Source organism: Pleurodeles waltl, chromosome 7 (genome assembly GCF_031143425.1).
Source record: "Pleurodeles waltl isolate 20211129_DDA chromosome 7, aPleWal1.hap1.20221129, whole genome shotgun sequence".
In the NCBI taxonomy this organism is placed as follows: Eukaryota; Metazoa; Chordata; class Amphibia; order Caudata; family Salamandridae; genus Pleurodeles; species Pleurodeles waltl.
The window spans coordinates 157,754,360-157,778,889 of NC_090446.1; the positions used below are offsets into that span (position 1 = coordinate 157,754,360).

At 42.6% G+C, this 24,530-nt stretch overlaps 1 protein-coding gene across 1 annotated transcript in view; it reads right to left on the minus strand.

Moving 5' to 3' along the window:
- The window catches only part of SLC9A8 (solute carrier family 9 member A8), a 567,556-nt gene that overhangs the window by 434,612 nt on the left and 108,414 nt on the right, over window positions 1-24,530 (minus strand). The window contains exon 3 of the mRNA XM_069243441.1: window positions 8,496-8,576. Within this exon, the coding sequence (XP_069099542.1) occupies window positions 8,496-8,576 (81 nt within the window). The remainder of the gene's footprint in view (window positions 1-8,495; window positions 8,577-24,530) is intronic.

Below are 24,530 nucleotides of genomic sequence, written 5' to 3' on the forward strand. Positions count from 1 at the left end.
GAGCCTGCTGTTATGTGCCTCAATGAATAAAAAGCTTTTTTTTCAATTTCCATTGTGCTGAACAATTATACTAGGACTGTCATCTGGAGGATGATGTGCTGTGAGTTTGTTACCAATGAGAGTGATGCATCAGGGGTGCTGAGCCCAGGGGTTTATTTTCTCTGGAAAGAATACTTATGTATTCTGTTTCATATCACACTTTACACTTCATGTGAAATGGTGTTTATATGTCCCTGTATACTCCAAGTATTTAATTTATTCAGATTTGTTTCTCTGGCTTTGACTTGCATCCAAAACAAAAGTCTTTTATGCTGCATACTGCAGGGTACAATTGAGAGTGCTATAGTAAGAGCTGAAAGGCATGGGAATGTCTCACAATGCCTGTTGCTATCATAAAGGGGTTCAGACTAATTGCTCTTCCAGTACTTGCACACAGTATTGGAGCAACAGAATGGCAGTCCTTTTTCCCTCAGTGGTATGGGTGAGGCGAGCCTGTCGACAAGTGTTAATGTGAAAGACGCGCAGTCCCAGTCCAACTGCTCACCCTCCCAGTGAAGATTTATTTATAGTCGCAACATGCTTAATGCACAGTTTTGCGATAAATGTTTTGATGAGACTGTTGTAATTGTGCAAACATTTCAATCAACCATATAATCCAGGGTCACACTTATTTTCAAAATAGCAAATAAAGAAAAGTTGTTTAAAAAACAGCCTAGGACGTTCCAGAGCACACTCACTCAAACAAATTAGAGCCTGAACACAAGGGCTGAATATAAAATTAAGTGCTGCTTAGTGTGCTGCATCCACCTGCCTGCCACATGTTTATTTACTAGTGCGGTTACCTTATGCCTCGATTAGGAGTGCCTGGAGGAGGACTAATTAACGCACTTGAAAACTGATATGCCTGGGTAGAGAATTTAAAGTATGTGATAAATTTCACTTATTGCTATTTTGGTCCATCTAAGATTGGGTGCAGCTTCCAGGGTTGGTCTTACGCCCCTCCACCTTTAAAATTCACCAGCCACCACTGCTTTGGTTTATGAGTCCTAAAAGCCGCGAAATACATCACTTCGAAAACAGTGGTTAATGTTGTGAGGAGATTCCATGGCAGACACAACTCATGATGCACCCACCTTTGTAATGCTAGTGTAGAAAGGACATCTGATAAACATGACGTGCCCTCCAAAAGGAATTTACTGTAAACTTTCCAAAGGTTCTCTTTCGGTTTAAAAGAGTAAAATTATTCTAGAAGCGATCACATTATGTAAAGTTTTGCACCAGTGACATTTAACGTACCAAATAAATGTTTGCACTTTCTTTACAAAGCAGTGAAGCAAACTACGTTTGTTTTAACTGTGTTTATCTGATAACAGACGGTAAATCTAATTTCTCTTCACTTTTTAAATGTGAACGATAGGACTAAGCTTGATGAAAACATTTTCTATTGGGTGGTAGCACCCAGAAGCCATGCGTGTATTGTGAACGCTATAAAGTGTCCTGATTTCTTATCACAAAGGTGGCAAAATTAGTACAAGATGAGGTTGCTTGATTTTTTAACATGGAATAGTTGAAAATCCGATGACATAGGTAGGTGCGTCACACATTTTTTCATTTCTTTTCTTTTTTTTACATATTTTAACACATTATTTTCTCCATTTATTTAGGCAGGAGTACAATTCTGTACCACTGCCCGTCTAATAAATCCGTTTGCTCCATTCCTTCTTTGCAAGGACAAGCATGGCAAACACAGTTTTGTTTAGGGATGTGCATCAGTGCAAAGTCAAATATAATGCTTCAGAGGTGACTTTTCTGATAGTGAAATTGATACGGATGTTATTGTGACAGTTTGAGTTCTTAGGCCTTCAAAAATTTCCCGCCTATAAATCAACAAGTCTCACTACAGATCACAAGGTTGGTCTGTGTCACATAGAACTTTTGGAACTGTGGATACTCCCTGGATGTCCTTGCTGTGCTCAAGGCGACAGTTTATTTTTATCTGCCATGATGAATATAAATCTGTAGTCAGGAAGCCATCCTTCCCTTTTGTTCCGCTGTAGTGTGTCGATCTCTAGTTATGGTGTAGTAAGCATGATGGCTTCTGGTTCAGGATTTGCAGTAACCTTTTTGACTTTCAGCAATGTTATTACTATTAAGTGCCCATCCCGTGTCTCAGTTGGTCTGCTTTCTAGGTCCATTTTAAAAGAAGAGCGGAAAGCATTAAGAACATATTCGCCAAATAATGTAATGGTGAACAACTTACTTACCTTCGGTAATAATTTAACTGGTAGAGCCATATTCTAGTTGCAGATTCCTTACCTTAGAATTTAGGAAGAAAGGAGGCCCTAGTACGAAGCACCACTTTGTTAGGATGGACAGACAAAAATGGTGGCTTCGAAGAAAAGCTTGAAGCTCACGCACTATGCAGCAGAGGTGATGGCAATCAGGAAAGCAGTTTTTAATGTGAGGAGCTGCAGTGGACAATTGCAAAGTTGTTTAAAAGGGGCACACATAAGGTAGGTAGGGACGAAGTTTAAGTCCCATTGGGGCATAATGAACGAGGTAGGAAAAAACAAATGGGTGAGTCCTTTAAGGAACCTCCCAACAACGAGGCTTGAATAAAGAAGGCTCATCTGGCAATATGAGAAAGGCCGAGATGGCAGATTAATAGCCTTTAAAGGTGCTCAAAGCAGAGCCCTGCTGGGCAAGAGAAAGATTGAACAGGAGAACCTCAGACAGAACTGCAGAAGGGATCAACAGACTTGTTGGAACAGCATGCCACAAATTTGTGCCAATGACAAGTGTATACCGATTTGGTGGTGGGTCGCCTGGCTGCCAAGATAACATTACAGACTTCGGGCAGAAGGTGAAAAACTGTCAACTGCCGCTGCTCAACGCATGAAGGCAGAGACTGGACAGGTTCAGGTTGAGAACCGTCCCCTGCTGCTGCGACAGAAAATCCTCCCGAAGGGGCAGTCTGATCCGTGGATTCGTAGCCATGCTCAAAAGCTCTGGATACCAGTCTCTTCGTCCCCCGTCCAGAGCCACAAGGCTTACTTCGGCCCAGTCGCTCTTGATCTTCTTCAGAACTCTGGGCAGAAGTGGTACTGGCGGGAAGGTATAACAGAGGCCTGAGCTAAACTCAAGATGAAAAGCATCACTGAGCGAGTACCGCTTTGGAAACTCTAACGTGCAAAACAGCTGACATTGTGTGTTCTCTGCGGAGGCGAACAGATCTAACCAAGGCTCTCCACAGTGCTGAAAGGTGCCTTGAGCACCCCCGGAAAGAGATGCCATTCGTGATCGACTATGCATCGACGGCTGAGTTCGTCTGCTCTGGCGCTGAGAGAGCCTGTCAGATGTTGAACCACCAGGGTTATGCCCTGGTATTCCAGCCACATACAGAGGCATGGAACCTCTTGACCGCTTGTTGCAGTACAACATGGCGGTGGTGTTGTCCATGAACACCTGCACCACTTTCCCCTTTGGAGAGGGAAGGAATGTTTCAATGCAAGTCTGATCGCCCGGAGCTCCAAAAGACTGACGTGGAGTCTGGACTCTGCCAGCGACCAGAGACCTCTGATCTCTGCCTCTCCCATGTGGCCGCCTCATCCCAGAAGTGTTGCATCTTTCACTACTGTAAGATCTTGTTGCGTAAAGGAGAGGGATCTGCCATTGACCTAAGCGTGATTTAAAAGCCACCACTGCAGATCTGGACAGTGTCGGAAAGGTTTCTTGATGTTCACTGGAACTTCAGGTCCCCCTGCAGAGCCCGCATATGCCATCTGGCATGTGTCACCAGCAAGATGCAGGAGGCCATGAGGCCCAGTAGTCTCAGAGTCATTCTCACCAAAATCCACAATAGAGGCTGAAACATCTGAATCATAACCTGAATATCCTGGACTCTCTTTTCGGAAGGATAATCTAGAAACCTCACTGTGTCCAGGTTAGGTCCGATGAAGAAGAGCATCTGAGAAGGAGTCAGGTGTGATTTCAGCATGTTTATAGTGAACCCCAGTGAGTGCATATAATGTGAATATAGATGGCTACATGTGTATGTGCATATGCTTTTATTTTAAATTGCACAGGACTATGTTACGTATATATATTTCTACCCTCCATCCTCAATTTGTACTGATACTGTAAAGTATAGAAATACATTAACTGTCTGCTATTCTGTTTCAAGCATGTGAATCCATGAAAGATCCAATACTGTAGAAGAAAATAAGTTACTTATCTGTAACTGTAGTCCTCCAGTATTGGTCTCTTTCATTGATTCACATGTGACCCACCCTCCTCCCTTGAGATCCTCCCCTTATAGATTGGGATTTATTTCCCACTTGTGCTTTGAAAAACTGAGGGACTCAGCCTCTCTTGGCATTGTTTTACAGGTTTCTATTGCCAGATTAGATATAGTTCAAATGTAGTTCTTTTTTAAAGAGGACATAGATAGACTATTAAAGTGATTGCTTATTGCCCTTATAACCTATGATACATACTGCTTTATTATTGTACTGTGGGACTCCCACTGCAACAATGGGGAATGATTCAAGCTTGTGAATCTATGAAAGATCCAATACTGGAGAAGGGTTAGTTACATTCTACAAGGTTCCTCAACTTAACAAAGACTTGCTATTTGGAAATGCATATTCATATCACCTAAAGTTCAAGAGAAATTGTCCAGGGGTTGGAGGCTGAGGGTCACTGTAAACTCACTTGAAGTCACAACTTGGTACAGCATGAACGTTTCAATTGTGTGACATAAAATATTACTTAAGGTATTTTGTCAACACTGTTGAGTAGTCAAAAAGACTGTATTTGTGGAAGACGTGTATGACTCTATTTCTCTCCCTACTAATACCCTGCACTGGTAGGCAGACTGAACAGTGGAAATTCATATTCTGTCACTAATACTAACACTTAAAAAATCTACCTGCTGTGACGATGGAAAGAAGACCCCATGAGCACTCTGGCAATTCAAAGAAATACGCTTTGAGGTGAATGTCCCCCAGAATGTCACTCTGGTGGTATTAATTAGTCTACAAAATGTAATGGCTTGCACTTACAAATACTAACAACTTAAAAACCTACCTGCTTTAATGATGGAAAGAAGACCCCATGAGCACTCGGCAATTAAAAAACCGCTAAGCTTTGGGGTGAATGTTTATGAAAATATCACTCTGGTGATATTAATTCATCAATAGAAAGTCACTGTTTGTAGTTATGTACAGAGAACTGCTTAACTGTCCACGAGGAACAGTTTGATCCTCACCTATAATCTGTATTTACTGATCTTCCTTCTACAGAATGGAGTTTCAATTTTAATTCATTAACTGTACGAATCACAGGTAAAGCACAATAACAGTAGACTTGCACGTTTTCATTATGATTTCATAACTTACTTACTTTTGTAACCTAATACTGAGCCTGAAAACTCATTTCATGACAAAAACCCTCAGTTTGTCACGTATAGCAGAATTGACTCAGGTTGGACATTTCATAGTAGACACTAATTTGCTATTTGTGTTAATTTCAAGTGCTTGCTAGGAATTCAGTACATATGCCATGCTAGAAAAAAAAATTAACTTTGCTCCAAATCATTGGTATTCATATTCCCTCCCTTTCTCTTTTAACCTTCTCTCACCATTACTTTCTCATTCTTACATTCAGATTGACAAACTCTGAACCTTTCAAGACTCCTATTAATCAATTTTTCTGCTGATCAGACAGCGCAGTGAACATAACTTATTTTATTATTCCATCTTTTTTTAACAAAACCTTTAAAATAGCTACACATTTATGACAGAATGAGCAAATTTTAAACTTAAGCCAAAAAAGCAGACAAATATGTACACTTCTTAATTATAACCTGGCAGGCCATAACACTACATTCAAGACGGTAACTGGGTGCAACAAGTGCATGTTCAAAGTCACAACTTTGTGTGTAATCAAGACTGCAAACCTTAATGATTCTTCATTGTATACATTTTCCTAGACACCAAGGTAGGATGGTACAACACAGAGAAACTTGTGTAGAGATTTCTTAAAACACTAAACAGTCAGGGATGCTTAAATATAGAGCAACATGTGGCATTTTAAATTCTTGGGTGTCTTCAATTAGCTTAACATCATGTGTCTGTGGTGGTTGAAGATATCAACATGTGATGTCTTAAATTAAATGTGATGTCTCAATTTAAAAGACAAAAAAAATTAATAAAATTGCTAAAACTCTAAAATGTGCTGCCTTAATTTTGGAAGTCTAAAGTGCACAAAAAAGTAATGGATGATATTGCTTGAGTAATCTCATCCACTGGTAAATACTCTAGGCTGCATCTCAATCCATTGTTATTTTGCACACCATGCCACCTCAGTGTAGACCCAGCTGTATGCAAATCAGTCCTGCTCCAGTGGAAACAGTCCAACCCACACTGCCAAGCTAGGTTCCTCCATGACCCGGAACACTAACAACCTAGGAACAGTTTCATCCTTGTTATGGGCTCAGCAGCCAGGTATAGCTTGGTTCCAGTGGCACAGTGTGCACAGGACAAACAAATGGGAAAACCTGTCCCACTTAGGGCGACACACTAAACCATTCAAAATAGTGATGGATAGAATGCTTCAATTAATGTCAGCCACTGTTAACTAGTCCGGGCTGCATCCCAAAGGCTGAGATTAATTCAAGTATTCCATCCATCACTTTTTGTATATTTCAGTATGTAGCCTTAAGTGGGATGGGTAGGCCCACTCCTGGGTATCGGGCACACTGTGTTGCTGGAACTAAGCTACACCTGGCTAATAAGCCCATAACAAAGGTGAAACCGGTTCCAGGTTGCTTGTGTTCGGGTTCAGGGAGGACCTGCCTTAGAGGTTTTGGCTGGATGTTCCGATTGGGGCAGAGTCAAGACTGATAGCTGGGTCCAAACTGAGGTGAGATGGACGTGGATGGACTTGGACGGAATCCTGAGTAATTACAAGTGGTTACAATGAATTCAAGCATTCCATCCATCACTTTTTGTATATTTTATTTAATTTCAGACGTGTCAAGGTTCAAAAGGCTGTTGAACTACAACTCATCTAACTTTAAGTCTGAGATTTCCAAGTTCATTAGAATCCTAAAACACATATGGTTATTTTAAAATTCAAAATTAAAGGTTTGCATCAAAAACTGAAATATCTCAGTACATTTAGGAGCTTATGTTCATGACTGTGGTCACTATAAGCTCTCTTGAATTTGGTGGTAACTAGGGGCCATATGTACGAACACATTTTCCCATAGACACAGAATGGGCAAAACCCTTTGCTACATCTGGCCCTAAGTTCTGAAGCATTTAGGGCCACATGTACGTAGCTTTTTCCTTGTCGCAAATGGTCTGATTTGCAGAATCAGGCCATTTGCAACAAGAAAAAAGCATTTTGGTATGTACAAACCCTATTTTGCGATTCAATAATCTATTTATCAAATTGCAAAATAGGTCTGCGAGTCGCAATTAGAAAGGGGCATTCCATTCCTAATTGCGAGTTGCAGTGCGATGTCTGATTGTTTTGTGACCGTGAATGCGGTCACAAAACAACAGTAGCTAGCACCAATTTCAAACCTGTGCTAACCCATTCACAAATGGGAAGGGGACCCTTCCCCTTTGTCAATGGTGGCAAAAATACATTTTCATTTTTGTTTTTTAAATGCATCCCGTTTTCCTTTAAGTAAAACAGGCTGCATTAAAAAAAAAAAACATCTTTATTTAAAAGCAGTCACCGACTTGGTGGTCTGTTGTCCTTAGCAGGCCACCATCCCTAAGAGTGCAGCCATTCCCAGTTGGGCCGCAAATTGCGACCTACCTCATGAATATTAATGAAGTAGGTCATGTGCAACCCCACTTGGAATCGCAAACAGTGTGAAGTACACAGGGTTTTGCTACTCGCAAATGAGTCGCAAATTGCGAGTCGCAAAACTCTGGGTCGTACATCTAGCCCTAAGTTCCTTAATTTCTTTTCATGGTTGTCATGCCAGTTCCCTTACATTAGATACCACTGTTTGAGCTTAATAAAGCAGCCAAATATAAAGCGATAAGTCAAGCATGGTACCACAGGTGCATAAACGTCACTTTTTGCATTCTCATATTATTTTAACTTTCTGATCTAAGCTGACTTACTGTAGAATTCCTTTGGACACTTCAAAAACTTACGTTAACTAACAATAACTTTACTAAAATCCCTTACATGACTGTTATGCAAATATGGTGTGTATTTTATTAAGCCTGATTTGTGTATACAATTGAAAGTATTATCAGTTTGAAGGGAAAATGTAACCGGGTAATCCCTACCAGTAATAACATACAGTTGTATTTTAGTCTGTTGCTTCCAGGTAGGAATCCCTGTCTGGCCCATAATTGGGTGAATATTTTGGAGACAAACAAAATACAGTGTCTTACAAACAAAACCCAATAAAGGTCTTTAAAGTTATGCTTTTATACAAATTAAAAGGTTAGGAATTCACTTACCTAAAGAAACCACAGCTACACTTTCTGGCATGAAATGCAATCTGTACTTGATCAGTAAATGCACCAATATGATGCAGATGGCTGAGGACAAAGCAGAAAAAACAAACACAAATAAGCAATTACTTTTAAAACACCAACCAAAGTTGGATTAAGATTCACTACCTCAAAATAATCACCAAAATATCCCTTACTAAACTCTTAAAATAAAGAACGTGCTTCTACAATAACACTAGTCCATATATATCCAACTAAGTATATCATGGCATTTCAACTAAATAAAGATATAGGGCCTCATTACGATGCTGGCGGTCTTAAGACTGCCAGCCTCGGCATGGCAGTCAGACTGCTGCAGACAGGGCAGTTTGACTGCCCCATTATCGTGGTAGAGCCGCCACAGTCAAAGCGCAGCCTGGCGGTCGCGGCGGTTGTAATCTGCCAGGGCAGCGCTGCCCTGGGGATTACGAGTCCCCATCCACCAGCTTGTCCATGGCGCTAAACACCACCATGGAAAGTCTGGTGGAATGGGGGTGTTGGGGGGCGTCTGGGGGCACCTGCACTGCCCCATTGCGCATTTCACTGCCCGAATGTGCGACGGGTGCTCTCGCACCCGCCGTAGCACAACATTGCCGCCGGCTCAATTATGAGCCGGTGTCAATGTTGTGGTGAGTGTTCCGCTGGGCCAGCGGGCAAAAAAGGCTGTTTTCGACCGCTGCCCCAGCGGAAGACTCCTAATATGGTGGGCAAAAGACTCCATTACAGGTCTTTTGCCTGCAGCGGCTTCGGCGGTCCTGTGAAAGGACCACTGATGTGGTAATGAGGCCCATAGTCCCTTGACCTCAGAAAGTGCATACGGACAGTTCTGCAGGCAAAGAAATGCATCTTAGTAGCGCCACTGGTCTAAAACCAAGAAGGAATGTCACAGAGTAAACTGCCAACATGTAATGTTTTCTATGATGGCTCTTCTTATTTATATAAAAATCAATCAGTTAAGTTCTAAAGTACCTCTGTAGCAAGAGAATCTTTTAAATATGGGCATGAATAAGACATAACGAGAAAAAAAGTCTCTGACTTAAAATATGAGTAAGTGCAGATACAAAGAAAAACTCGAACCTGCTTCTTTTGACTGATATAGTGGGTACATTGGTGTGCAAGGAGGAAGGAAAATGGAAATGACAGAAACCATTATGTTTCACTAACCTTTCCTGGTGTTTGGTTCGTGAATTGTTTAGCAATACCAAGCCACCAGACTGAGTTCTTGGGAACATATACCTGCTTTAGTCAGGATGCTAGTGCTTCATATTTTCTTTGTACTGATGTGTTTAGGAATACTGCTAATCGTGGATTCCCCGAAATACATGTCCCGAGCCAAATCAATTATTTCTCAGTAGTCGAAAATATGTGGGATGATTGTATGATGTGTAACGGGACTCGGCTTGTTAGTCCCCTATAATGGCTGAAGAAACAAAAGAGCAATAGCTCATTCAAGCTATCAAGAGTACAAATTCCTAACTCCAAGAAAGACTGATCATCTATGACATGGGCGTTAGGGCTTCTATGATCCCCATCTAATCAGCGGCCCAGCCTTATCTGCACATCTATATAGGTCACATTTCTCACAGAATGTATCCTGTGCCATTTTAAGGGATACGTTTTCAGTTCATAAATTAAATATAACTGTCATGTGTAAACACAAATACCAGCCTCTGACACTCATAAAATATTGCCTGCCTATTTTTCACACATTCTTTTTTTGTGTTTACTTTTAATTACAATAAATAATACGCGCCTTTAAATACTGTAAATGTTATACACACACTTGCCCAGCATTTACTTCTTGAACTGAGATTATTATTATGATGACATCCTTTACAGCGTCATGAATACCTATTTTTAATTGATATGTGCATGAATTATTTGGTTCAAATGTTTAATATGTATGTTTTTTGAAGAATCATAGGATTGTACTCTTCATATTAGGAACTGGGCACTCCTTATGTGTCCCTTGGTGATTTGGCTAACCGTCATCAGGAACCAATTGTCCTATTACGTATGCACATTGTTTGGGATATGGTCACACTGGCTTAGTTTTCCAGCACTAGGTACTCGTGGGCCAGGAAGCGCCAAATAATTATTAGAATTTGTTGGTATTATTATTAAATCATGATCCTTTTGTATGATACAGGACTTCTTTTGGATATGCTAATAAGTGGATGGACATTTACACACAAGATATTACTGCTTTTTGTTATTAATATGATATATAATTGTCAAGAGAATTGTAACCGTTTCTTTAATTACTCCCATAGATAGTAATTTCTTTAGTTCCCGGAGCTTACACCAGTTGTATGTTTAACAAACAGTCAGCATTATATTATATGGCTAACATGCACTGTGCTGTCTGGTGTTTAATGCCATTAAAACAGTGGTACGAGGAATTGGTGTTCTGTGTCTTCAATCTAGAACTAAGGGTTGGTGAACTTGTTTTAAAAAAATATATGTGTGTGTGTATATGTATTTGTGTGTGTGTATAAACATGTATAAATATAGTACCTATTGGTGGTTGCCAGTAGGTATTGCTAGGACCATGTTTACATAGGAAAAACATTTTTTGACTTGCCTATAAGTTTTGGCGTAGTTTGACAAATCTTCACAAAATTTTCCAAAAAAAAAAAGTGTGCTGGTGATTGTTGTTGCAAATGGAAAGTTTCGGGGTGATCCGTCAAGCGGGTGTCTGAAAAAATGGAAGTAAAAAAGTGTATTTCCCATTTTAATTCCCATAGGGGTTTTAAACATGATTACAGCCTGAACCACTGGATGAAATTACACCAAATTTGGCAGAAAGATAGCGTTTGGTCTGCAGATCAATTTGTTTAAATTTGTTTACTTGTTGTAAATCCATTCAGTCGTTTTTGAGAAATTTAGGGAAATCCAAATTTATATATCTCTCATCAATCATCATCAATCAGTTTTAGTAAAGCGCGGCACCCGACTCGTGAGGGTCTCAAGGCGCTGGCCATGTTGACTTCACAAATATTTAGCAGAAGTTCACAAATTCTCAAGAATTGCTGCTGCCATTTTATTTCACAGGACACAGTGGGTGAAAATCCTAACTGAAAGTGGCATAAGGGGTCAGGGTGAAGGTACTCTGAATCCAGGGGTGTGATATAGGTGTGCTAGTGGCAAATTATGGGTTTAAAATAATTTTGCGTCACCATGTGTGGTATTTGCAAAAATTCACAAAGTTTCACAAATTTTTCATGAATTATTCGCAACATATTTGCGAATGTGAAAAAATCTGAAAGAAAACCCACACTCATTCATACACTAATTCATTTACTCATACATGCACTTAGAGACTAATGCGCCCAATCACACACCCACTCAGACACCCACTAAGACCCACTCATAGGTTCGCATAGCCAGTTTCAGACCCACTCAGGCACTCACTCAAAGATCCACTGAGAGAGACAGGCCCTGTGGCTAACCTGCGCTGCGCACAGCCAAAGGTCATGCATGGCTGGGTGGTTATAAGGTTTTGGCTGAAAGGCCTGGCTGCAGGCTAGGCCTAGCAAACAATCCCCGCCACGCATGCCCAAAGGCTGTGAGCAGCGGAGGTTGGAATAATGTATAGTAATTTAAATTACTTTACGTTAAAAAAACATACAAATTCACTGAAAAAAAACAAGGGTTACATTGACGTTATAATTAGGTTCTGAATTTACTCGTTCAAAACTACAGAAAGTTAGCAGTTATAGTTAAAGTTCTTTCAAGTAACTAACTCGCACCCAAAGGTAATTATAACTCGCGCCTTCACCATGCAAAGCTAATTTCTGCACATATCATATCATTGATGAGATCTTGTATGGCATCTTCGGCATTACCACTGCAACAAAAAAAAAATTCATGGCGAGGGCACAAGTTATAGTTACCTTAGGGTGCGAGTTATAGTTACTTGAAAGAACTCTAACTGTAACTGCTGAATTTTTATGATTTTGTATTTGTAAATTACGTTGGGGTGAGGGTTAGAGAAAAGGAAGTGGAGGTTTCTGGTGAGCTGATGGAAGTTCAGGCCGTGGTTCCAACAGGCGGATCCACAGTTGTGGAGGCCCTGGTATGTATGGTTCAGGAGCTTGAACTAGTATTTTTTCTGTATACGGAGCCAGTGGAGTTCTTTGAGGTAGGGGATGACAAGGGTTCCCCTAGGGAGATCTAGGACGAGCCTGGCTGTGGCGTTCTTTATGATCTGTAGTCGTCATAGGAGATGGACTGTGATCCATGTGCAGAGAGTGTTGCTGTAGTCCAGTAGGCTGGAGATGAGGGCGTGGGCGATGGTGCATCTTGAGCTTTGGGGTAGCCATTTGAACACCTTAAGAAGCATGCAGACGATGTAGAACCAGAAGGAGGAGATGGAGTTGACCTGTGTTGTCATGGCTAGTTTTTTTGTCCAAAATGATCCCTAGGTTCCTAACTTGGTGAGTGGGGGTAGGAGTAGGTTACCAAATTCTGAGGACCACCAGGATGTGTCCCATTGGGAGCTTTTGTTTCTGAAAGTTAGTACCTCTGTCTTCGCCGTGTTGAGCTTCAGGCAGTTGTCCTTCACTTAGTTGGCAATGTTTGTCATCCAGTTGTCGAAGTTGGTCTTGATGTTGGTGGCGTCTTTGGAAAGGGAACCAATGAAGTGTGTGTCGTAGGATATGATGTTGAGTTCTAGGGTTTTGCCGATGCTGGCCAGAGATGTCATATAACTGTTGAAGTGGGTGGGACTGAAGTAGGATCCTTGGGATACTCCACAGATGATTTCCTTGGGTTCAGAGGTGAAGGGGGAAGGAGGACTTTTTGCATTCTTACAGTGAGGAAAGAGCTGTACTTCTGAGATTGGGTCCTTGGATGTTTATGTCGTGCACCTGATGAATGTGTGGTGGGAGACAGTATCGAAGGCTGCCGAGAGGTTTAGGAGGATCAGAGCCGCAGTCTCTCCTTGGTAGAGTAGGGCTCGGATATCATTGGTAGCCACAATAAGGGCTGTCTCGTGCTGTGGTTGCTGCTGAATCTGGACTGGAAGGAAAAGAGTAGGAGGTTCTGTTTCAGATGAGAAGAGAGTTGTTGATTGATGGCTTTTTCTAATACTTTCGCCAGGAGCAGGGAGATCTGCTGGTAGATGTTGAGTTTGCTGGGGTCTGCCAACAGTTTCTTTAGTAAGGCTTTGACTTCTGCATGTCTCCAGTCCTCTGGGAAGTGGCTGTCACAACTGAGGTGTTGAACAAAGTGGTGAGTATGTGGCTGATTCTGGCTCTGCCTAGGCTGAAGATGCGGTGAGGGCATGGTAGGTTGGTGCCCCTGAGTGAAGCTGAATTCATGATGGAGGCAGTGTCCTGTGAGGCGAGCTGGCTCCATTCAGTTAGTCGGATGTCTCCGGTGGTAGTGGGGTTGTTGTGTTGCTTGAAGAAGTTGGTGGCCTTGGCCTGGGGTTTGAAGTTCCAGTACAGTGTGGCAATCCTGTCATGGAATAATTTTTTTACTTTGTTACAGAGTTCCTGTGAGAGGGTAATGTTTGTTACGGTTGAGATGGAGAATTCTTTGAAAATACTGAAGAGTTGTTTGCGGTTATTGGAGGTTGATTCAATGCATGAGGCAAAGGCTTTTTTCTTCGATGATCTCAACTGTCTTTGGTAGAGGTTGAGGGTGTTTTAAAGGTGGTCTTGTCAGTCTCGTCCTCACTGGTGCTCCATCTCCATTCAGCTTGTTTATTGTGTCGTTTAGCAGTTCTGAGGTCTTCAGTGTGCCAGTTAGCCTGGTTGGTGGATGTTTTGTGGGTGTTGTTGCCGATAGGAGTGACGCTGTTGGTGCAGGTGGTGATCCAATTGTTGATGTTTCTGAAAATCTGGTCTAGGTTGTTGGAGGATTTGGGGTGGGTTTGTGGTGTTGAGGGTGTTGATCCATGTGTTATTTGAGACTTTGCCGCAGCTGTGGTGGAGTCATTGGGCAGAGTGGGAGATGAGGTCCATGAGCTGTTATGCTGAAGTGGACGATGGACTGCCCAGTCCAGGTAAGTACTGTGGTTGTACCTGATGCAGTCTCTGGAGATGAAGATGGGGCTAGTGTGGGGTCGTGGACAAGTTGTGTGAGTCATATGTTGTACATGCTGTCGAGGAGGTTGGTAGTGTTAATGTCATTGTGGTTGTCAAGATGGAAGTTGAGGTTGCCGAGGAAAATGTAGTCTTTGGAGTCTGTGGAGACAATGAAGTTGCAGAAGGCTGGTGTTGTCCTGGAGGACAGTAGGCAAGGGTGCCCTTGATGGTGGTGTTGCTGTTTGTTTGGACAATATTCCAGCGCTTCTGGAAAGGGGACAATATGAAGCCAGTCCTGAGATTTCTAGCTGACATTTGGGTTTTGGATACGTTTCAAAAGTGATATGCATTATGCACAAAGAATATTTAGATAAAATTCCTGTCTCCGTGATAACTTTGTTATCCGTTCTGTCCAAACAAGGAACAGTCAATTTTCCTCAGCTCAGTTGATCCAATAAAATTCCTTTAAATGCCATAATATTGTGGAAGATTGTCGGGTGTTACCGGGTCTGAAACTCTGAATAAAGTTCATGAAACTCCTTAAATCGATTTGTGTACTATATCTAACATTAGAAAGGGAGCAGTCAAATGTCAAGCCTGTGAATGTTAAATAAACTTTCTCTTTTTTGCAGACTTTTTATTGGCATGATTTATAATTGTTTGAAGTGGCCAAGGTGACATGAAGTGCTTTATAAGGTATATAAATATAAAAAAGTAATTTTAAAAAAGTGAGAGGAACATGTCAGACTCTGATGAAGACCATGTATGTAGTTTCCATGCTAACGGTATGATGGGAGTGGGGGAATCCTACTAAGGGCATTATTATGTGGTTTGTATACCTCACAGGTGATGAGGAGAAATAATGTGTATTAGTGACCATGAACCAGTAATACCCTTCCCCCAACCTTTCCTTATTTCTCTTTCTCCTTTCTTTGCACACCTCACATGCAGAGTTATAAAATATGGGAAGCAACCAGTGTCAGAATCAGACTAAAGGACCAGATGACCTCAAAACTCAGACCCATTTCCTCTATGAAGGAAGATGCTTTATAAAAAAACAAGCTGGGTGAAGATATGACAAAGGGCTTTAAAATTTAAATCTGGATTTCTCAGGGTGTATAGAATTAGAACACCAATGAAGCAAAACCACAGTATACATTAACTTAGTAGAGTGCAGTGTACTTACAGAAAACAAACTAAAAACACATTAATTTGTGAAAAATCAGTTGTCTATACATTTCAATGCACACTGAACTTCTACCAGAGGAACTGGTTACAGAGAAACTGTAAATGAAATAAATAAGTTACTTACCTGTAACTGTAGTTCTCCAGTATTGGAAGCTTTCATAAATTCACATGCTTGAATACTTCCCCGTCGTCAAGATGGGAGTTCCCGGTGGAATATCTAATATATGCTTAAATGTATACCGACATTACATGCATTAGGCCTTTAGCTTAGCAACCTATCACAGTCATTTTGTAAAAAAGACCCAACCTCAAAATTAAATCAATCAAACTGCACCCCCCCCCCCCCCCCCCAGAACCTCCTGTGAGGAACTGCCTTCCCTCAGTTTTTCCGAGCATAAGTGCTGCAATAATAAGGAACTCTGAGAAAAGAGAAGGTGACCTCCTCAGGGGAGGCGGGTGGGCCGCATGTGAATCTTTGAGAGCTTCTAATACTGGAGAACTACAGTTACAGGTAAGTAACTTATTTCTTACACCAGTATTGGAACTTTCATCAATTCACATGCTTGAATAAGAATAGCAAGCAGTGACTAGCACATTTTCTGTATTTGTGAAAACACATTCTACCATGTAAGAGATAGTATTAGCATTTAGATCACTTCATGTCTGATAAATTTATATATGTTTATATATATATATATATATATATATACCTATACGTATGTTATACCCAGAAACTCATTATTATGCAGAAAACATGGGATTAAACAGCAGAAGCAGATGGCGGGAATAGAGAAATGGCTCAACTTCACTGGAACAAATGCCTGAGGACTGCTTGGCCAACCACTTCCTCCCTGGAGCGTTTCAGTATCCAAGCAATAATGCCTTGTAAAAGCATGTGTCGTTCTCCACATTGCCGCTCGGCAGATGTCAGGTAGGGACATGCCCGAGAACAATGCACAAGAAGTAGAAACCGCTCTAGTTGAATGTGCACGCACTCTCGCGCCCAAAGGTCGACCAGCCTTTTGATGGTAAAAGGCTATTGTGTTCGAAATCCATTTGGAAATGGTCTGCTTAGTGATAGGATGCCCTCTTCTGGATGTACTGAATGCTGCGAAGAGTTGGTTCAATTTCCTGATTGACTTTGTTCCGTGTAAGTAGAACTTGAGACATCTTTTCAAGTCGAGAGAATGGAGAGATCTTTCCACTCCAGTTTGAGGTTGTGGAAAGAAGGATTTCAGTACTACTGGCTCATTAATATTAAGGTCTGATGGTACTTTAGGGATAAATTTAGGGTTGGCACGTAGGATACCTCTATCCCCACTGAACTGTAGAAAAGGCTCTTGGATTGTAAATGCTTGTATTTTGCTGACCCTGGGAGCAGATGTTAGAGCTAAGAGGAGCGCTACTTTCCATGTGAGGTATTTGATGTTTGCTTTACGGATGGGTTCAAATGATTCTTTCATCAGCTGGCTCAAGACTGTATTAAGTTTCCAAGCTGGAGGAGGGGTCTTAACTATAGGAAAAGACCAAAAAAGACCCTTCATAAATAGTTTTATAAGTCTATGATACCAGAGGGATGGTTCCTTAGATATTCTTCTGTATCTAGAAATGGCTGCCAATTGAACCTTGATGGACGCATTGGGCAAGACCTGAACGTGCTGGATGAAGTAGGTAAGGTACGATTTGTTCTGGAGTGGAAGAAAGGGGGTGTATGTTCTTGGAGACACACCACAAGCAGAAGCGTTTTCACTTTAATTGGTATGTCTTACTTGTGCTATCTGCACACGCTTTAGCCAGGATGTCCTTACAGTCATTAGGAATATCTAAGTGGCCAAACTCACTGAATTCAGAAGCCATGCAAATAAGTTGTAAGACCTGGAATCCGGGTGTCTCATCTGGCCTTGATTGATGGTTAGCAACACCAGAATCGGTGTAATCCTGATGGGTGGACACAACTACAGCAACAGTAGCTCTGTGTACCAAGGTTGACGCGGCCAGGCTGGAGCAATTAAGGGTATTTGACAGGGCTCGGATTTGATTTTGCTGATCACTCGTGGGAGTAGAGGAATGAGAGGGAAGGCATAAGCATAAATCCCTGACCATGCTACCGAGAAGGCATTTCCCCACGACCCTAGCTGGTGATGCCAGCTTGCATAAAATCTGCATTTTGCCTTTTGGGATGTCGCAAACAGGGCCAGATTTGGCTTTCCCCACATGAGGAATATTCCATCCAGCGTCTCCTGGATCAATTCCCATTCGTGGGGAGATGGGCTTAGCCTGCTCAGGAAATCTGCAGTGGTGTTATGCACTCCTTGGAGATGCTCTACTTAAATGTGCACTGAGTGTTGAATGCACCAGGTCCAAATGGTCTGTGCTTCTTTGGATAGCAGATGCAACTGAGTCCCTCCTTGCTTGTTGATGTAGTGCATGGTGGTCGTATTGTCCATGCGGACAAGCAGTGAAGAGCCTTGGATTCTTGGTAGGAAGGCCTGCAAAGCCAGATACACTGCTCTGAGCTCGAGGAGGTTGATGTGACGAGTGGTGTGAGAAGGGAGCCATTTGTTACTTACTTGAAGGTCCTGCAGACATGCACCCATCTCACCATAGATGCGTCCGTTGCTATAGTTGGCGGAGGGACCTGGGTTAAGAAGCATTACCTCAGTTTCTAGGTTTAGAAGATGGAGATGTTTTTGACGTACTTGGAAGGGAGGTGTCCACGGGGCCATACATGTAAATTCTATAAGGTGACTGAATTTTATTATGTCTAGGACCCACTTGTCGTTTGTTATCTGACACTAACGATGAAGGTGTTGTTTTAGTGAGGAAGGAGAGGCAGCTGGCCATTGGAGCTTGTCATTGCCTGCGGGAGGGATCTTTGGCTTGCCTCCCCGACTTTCCTCTGTGAGGAGGCCTGCTATATGCCGCTGCCGGCGGTTGGCTTTGGTGATAATGGAGTCTGGAGAGTTGCAAGTTAAAGGACTAAGCTGGGTTGCTGTATTGCTGGTAACCTCCATGAAAGGAAGACTGTCCTCTACCTCTGGCACCTTAAAGGGTGTTTTTCTTATACTGTAGGGAGCCTAACGATATGACAGTATCTGTGTCTGTCTCAAATGTCTGGAGGGCGTTGTCGACATGTTTGCCGAAAAGGACTTTCCCATCATAAGGAAGGTCTAGAATTTTCGTTTGGACTTTGGGTCGAAAGTTGGTGGCCTTAAGCCATCCTTGGCGCCTTAACACTGCTGATCCAGCCAGAAGCCTAAAACCCATAGCAGCAATATCTAATGCAAAGTCTATTATTTCTGAGGACGAGCGCTGTCCCTGCAGAAGAATTTTCCTAGCTTCAGCCTTGCTAGATTCTGGAAGGTCATCTAATGAGTGAGTGATGTCCGACCATAGCTGTCTATTGTACCTTCCAAGGAGCGCCAATGAGTTCGCTGCACGCACCACAATGGCAGACATTTAGGAGAATCTTTTGCCGATGTTATCAAGGTGACTACCTTCCTTATCCGGAGGCGCGGTCAGAGGTGCAGAAGGGTTTCTCAAACATCTTTGTGCTGTTTGGGAAATTACTGAATCCGACTTCAGATGACCTGACAGGCAAGACAAGACTGCTGGTATCGTAGCAGGGTTATGCATTATTTTCAAACCACGATTTCACATATGGTCTATTATTGGGATAGCTCTGATGACTTTCCTGTGAGGTTCTTTAGAGTCTGTGAGGTTCTTTAGAGTCATACAAGAAACAATCTTGTTGGGTTGTTGGCATTTGCAATTCAAATCGTGCAGCAGCTTTCTCCAATAGATTATGGAAAGTACCAATATCTTCTGGAGGGGATTCGACAGAAGCTGGCTCTGGGGAGGCAGGCATTGGTAATCGTCCCATTCAACTTGTGCTGAAAGTACTTCATCTGACGAAGCATGAGTTTGCTGATTTTGTGGAGAAACCTGTGGAGTGGTAAAATATACCTGCAGGTGTAGCGGAGTATTTGGTGCTGTAACCACTGGCTTGGGAACGACTGCAGGCTGTGGACGGAAGCGTTCTTTATAATCTGCTAGCATGGTTTGAGGTCAGAAACCAGACCGGAGGGCAAACATACCACTCTCTGCTGCTGTTGTTGTTGAGGGAGTGGATCATAGTAGTGCTGGCCATAATATGAGTCATCATCAGAATATTCCTGGCATTTCACATGCAATTGTGATGGGCTTCTAGCCACTCCATATACCCATCGTCATCTGAATCATCATCACCATCCAAGAAGCGTGATGGTAAAAGTCCTGACGCCTTACTTGGTGATGTTATGGATGGCATTAGATGAGTTTTGGATATATTTTTAAGTGGGGTATGCTCCGACCGCTGGTATATAGGCAATGAAGATGGTTTTTGCCTTTTTATAGGCACCATCTTGATTGTAGACGACAGAAGATCTGCTGTCGTCGACGAGAAAGTAGTCATCGGAACCGTCGTCGACGATGAAAATACCATCGACGAGGGCATCTTCGATGGAGGCGTCGACGGAGTCATCAACGCTGAAAATGCCGTCGACATGAGATCTATAGACGAGACTGTTGACGGGAGGGTCATCGACGAGTAGGGTTCGGGTGATGAGATGGGTCGCCCTGTAGACGAGGATGGAAGTGTTGTCGAAGAGGATCCTGAGGCCGCCGCCGTTGACATTGAAACAGTGACTATAGTTGATGTCACTAATGATAAAGTCGTCAACGATGTTGCCACAGACGGCGCAGATCCTGGCTTTTTGAATTTATGTTTAATCTTAAGAGGTAGCGTAGATGGCTCAGAAAGAGTTTTCTTTAAGGGTTTTTCAAAGGAATCTGACCCTTTCTAGATGCCAGGCTGCTTTTTCTCTGCAGGGCTGTTAATTTTTGAAGAGCCCTCAGATGACTTTTTTGGAGCTTTTTTAGGTGGTTCCTGAATATCTGAGTCTTCATTTTACCTTTTAACAGGCGTTTTTTAAAACAGATATAGAAGAAGAGGCACTGTCCTCGTCAGAGGCAGAATGGCCAGCTTTACCTTTTTGAAGCCACAAAAGAAGACGACCCTCTCTCTGTCCTTTAAAGTCTTTGTAGAACATTTTCTACATATCTTGCAGTCTTTGGTCTTGTGATTTGGGTATAAGCAGTATATGCAATCATCATGTGGATCATCCACATGTAATCTCTTTTTCAGACAGGACGCACAGGATCTGAAAAGGCCCTTTTTTGGTGTCTCTGACATGGCAGCCAGTTTGAAGCACCAGAAGGAGAGAAGAAAACTCCTAACTTTCAGGGAATAAGCTTCTGAGAGAAAACTTTTGAGAAGAGCTCAAAGGAGACTCTTCAGCACAAAGTGCAGTGGAAAATCTGAGGGAAGGCAGTTCCTCACAGGAGGTTCTAGGGGGTGGTGCAGTTTGATTGGTTGAATTTTGAGTTTGGGTCTTTTTTTTACAAAATGACTGTGATAGGTTGCTAAGCTAAAGGCCTAATGCATGTAATGTAGGTATACATTTAAGCATATCTTATATATTCCACCGGGGACTCCCATCTCAATGAAGGGGAAGTATTCAAGCATGTGAATCTACGGAAGTTCCAATACTGGAGTAATTACAAATTCCCAGGGAGGAGAGAGAAAATGAGGAACACAAGCAGCTGTTAGCTAATTCTATGGTAGCGATTCATATTGCATGGCTATTTATTGGGCCAATTATGAGCCTTCTGATTTTCAAATTACTTTAGACTTAATGGTAATGTTTCTTAAACCCGAGAAGGGCCACATTAGTAAACTTCATAAAGGCCCCTCTAAGTGTTCACCTACAATGTAAAGATTCTGGGTAAAATAATATCAGAAAGGTTTAAACCAGCAGTACCGGAAATTATTTACTGAGACTTCCTTTCCAGAAAGGGTCAATGCATATTGATGACTGCAGTTAGTTAATGCAATGGCTAAGACAGGCTAACAAGAAAAGCTTTTGCGTCTTTGGCTGCAGAGAAACCTTTCAACTTTGTGAGCATCTACAAAAGATGTTAGACATCATAGACCAGAGTTCACTGTTTCAACACAGAACATATTCACTCAATTGCTGTAGTCTGGACCCACAACCAACTGTTACTTAACTGTTAAACAAGAGCATCAAGTAGGCCGCTCCTCTTCTCCTACCTTCTTTGGTATAAATACAGATTGTTCTGCTTGTACAAAGACGTCTCATTTTCAGATTCTATGTCAGAACCGGAGACGAGGATTATGCTTTCTTCCTTCACTTCTACATCATAAAATAAAACTACTGTTCCCAGAACACTAGGGAACTATAACAAGTCCAACATCTATGCAGGTGATGGGAGTCCCCAACATAGTCCTTTGCTGTTGTTCAGACTCCCTCTTTATTTGCTCTTCAGCAGCCTCAGCTAAGTCACTTTTCCGGCTCGCTGCTTCGTTTGGTGTATAATTGATGTTTATGGTTGACAAACCTGCCTGTTTTCACTGACAAAGGCTTTTCCTAACCAGATTACTATTTCAGGTCGCAGGAGCGCTTCACGCTTCTTACACAACATACAGGGCCATATCTCTAGTGGACACTGGTGCATTCTGCCACCCACCTTAGGATGATGTAGGCCGGGAGTCTCTGTGGCTCCGCAATGCATTTCTCTCACCGAAAAGAGATTCCAGCTTGCGCCGTCGGGGCCGAATCTGTATTCCCCAGAATTACACTGGCGTCCCCCAAGGGGTCTGTATTCACAGCATGTGATGCCCTGCAGGGTCAGTATTTGACAGCTGCACAGGCCAGATTCTGGACAAGGTTCCCAGGCAAGCCCCACCAATATTAAGGGGGTATTGTGTCGAGGGGCTCATGCCCTTGAAATTGTGCATCCCCGGCCCACCTACATCTGCTGGGTTTCCCAGTACCATCATCATGTGCTGCGTACACCAATTTAGTGATCAGTCCAAGTCACATTAAGTACATCAGCTCCCCCTTTTCAATTGGGCCTCCAGTTAATACAGACAACAAAACTCTGTTAGTGCCCCAACTCCTGAGCCTATATAATGCAGAGCTCCCCAGAGCACATATGACAAGCAGGACCTCCCTCTCATACATGCAGTGGGACGTAGTTTTATGAGGCTGAAGATGCCTCTATCTATCATGCTGTCAATGAGGCCATGGGACCCCTAGAGCAATGCCTTGCGGAACAAAATGCACAAGAATGCGCCAAGCTGCAAAAGTCTGACACACCAATGCAAGATCCCCAGGGCCCCACCACCCCATCCCAGTATACGTCTGGTGAAGCCACCCTTCCCCAAAAGAGGATGGATCACCGCTTGTTTGCCTACCTGAAAAGGGCCTTCTTGGCCAAGCTGTCCCCGTTGAACCTGCTAATACTTATACCTAACCAGGCCCTTCACACACAGATCCTCCGGACCAGCTGGATGGGGGCAGTGGGGGGGATCCGAGGTTGACTCAGACAACAATGCAGGCCAGTCTAGACCCTGGCGCCCTTCTCTCGAGTCACTTCCCAATTTGAAGGTCGCACCTGACATGCTGAGCCCTGACGACATCATTCATACCCGATCTGCAGAGGGGGTCCAAGAGGATGAGGTAGTGAAGTATGTAGCAGGACTTCTTTGCAATTCCTTAAAGAAGGAAGCCCGTAGTCACCTTAGGGTGAACTGTCTCCACCCTTCCCTAGAAGGAAAGGTGGTCCTGACCGAGACATAGACTCCAGAGATGGCCCCCTTCTTGGCCAAGTTTATGAAAGACCGTAAAAAAGGGCACTGATAGGTCATGGCATTTTTGCCAAGAAAAGCAGTTGGATGCCATCGACCCTGTGATGAAAATATTTGATATGGCAGAAGAGGCCAAGACCTCTTGCTCCCTTATCACTCCGGATGTTCTCTCCGGTGGGCACAGCGGGCTATATTTTTAGGAAACGCAAACTGCGCCTTGTCTACAGAGCACTGCAGATCGTTATTAATCAAACTTGACACCAAATTGGGAGGCCTTGCCTCTTCCGAGGTGCCCCAAGGAAGTCTGTTTGGAGACCCCGTCATGAAGGAGTTGGGGAAGTTTGTGGCCACATTCACCTGACTTGATAAAACACAGACTTCATGATGGAGGGCAGGATGGAGGGCATTTGCATTTGTCCTTCCAAACCATTGTAGCCGTTCCCAGGTAGCGATTATGCGCACACGAGGTAAGACTTAGCACACGCCACCTCACATCGGTCTTTGTTCTTTTTACTTGTCATTGCATTGTTTTCTTTATTATTACCTCTTCAGCATCCTTCGATGTTTTGGATTCTTACTTTGGTACTATCCGTTCGCTTGCAGTAAGACTTTTGTTATTTCCCTGACGACCAGGAAGAGACAGTGTAATTGATTATTGGCAATAGGTAAATGTACATTGCATGGACTTTTTGTCATTGGCTTCTTGCACACCTTTTGCAGCGCTTGGTCTTATTGCTTGTGTATTCGGGTTCTTGGGACCCATAATTCACGTTCATTACTGGTACCGTGACCACAGTTTAAATCACTATGACCCGGGCATGAGGATCAAGTCAACTTTCATTCTTTATGTTATTCTGATTTCACAGAAATAGCTACCACTTCAATCACAATCCTGTTTCAATTTCACACATCACCTAGACCCGAGAATGGGGGTCATCCTGTATGGCAGATCACTTGTGCGGAAACTATAGTCCCTTAATAATATTTTTTCCTTTTCTTCGTTTTTCTCTCTTCCTTCTTGCCTTTTTCTTTTCCACAACATGTATCAACATAGCTAATTTCTTTATG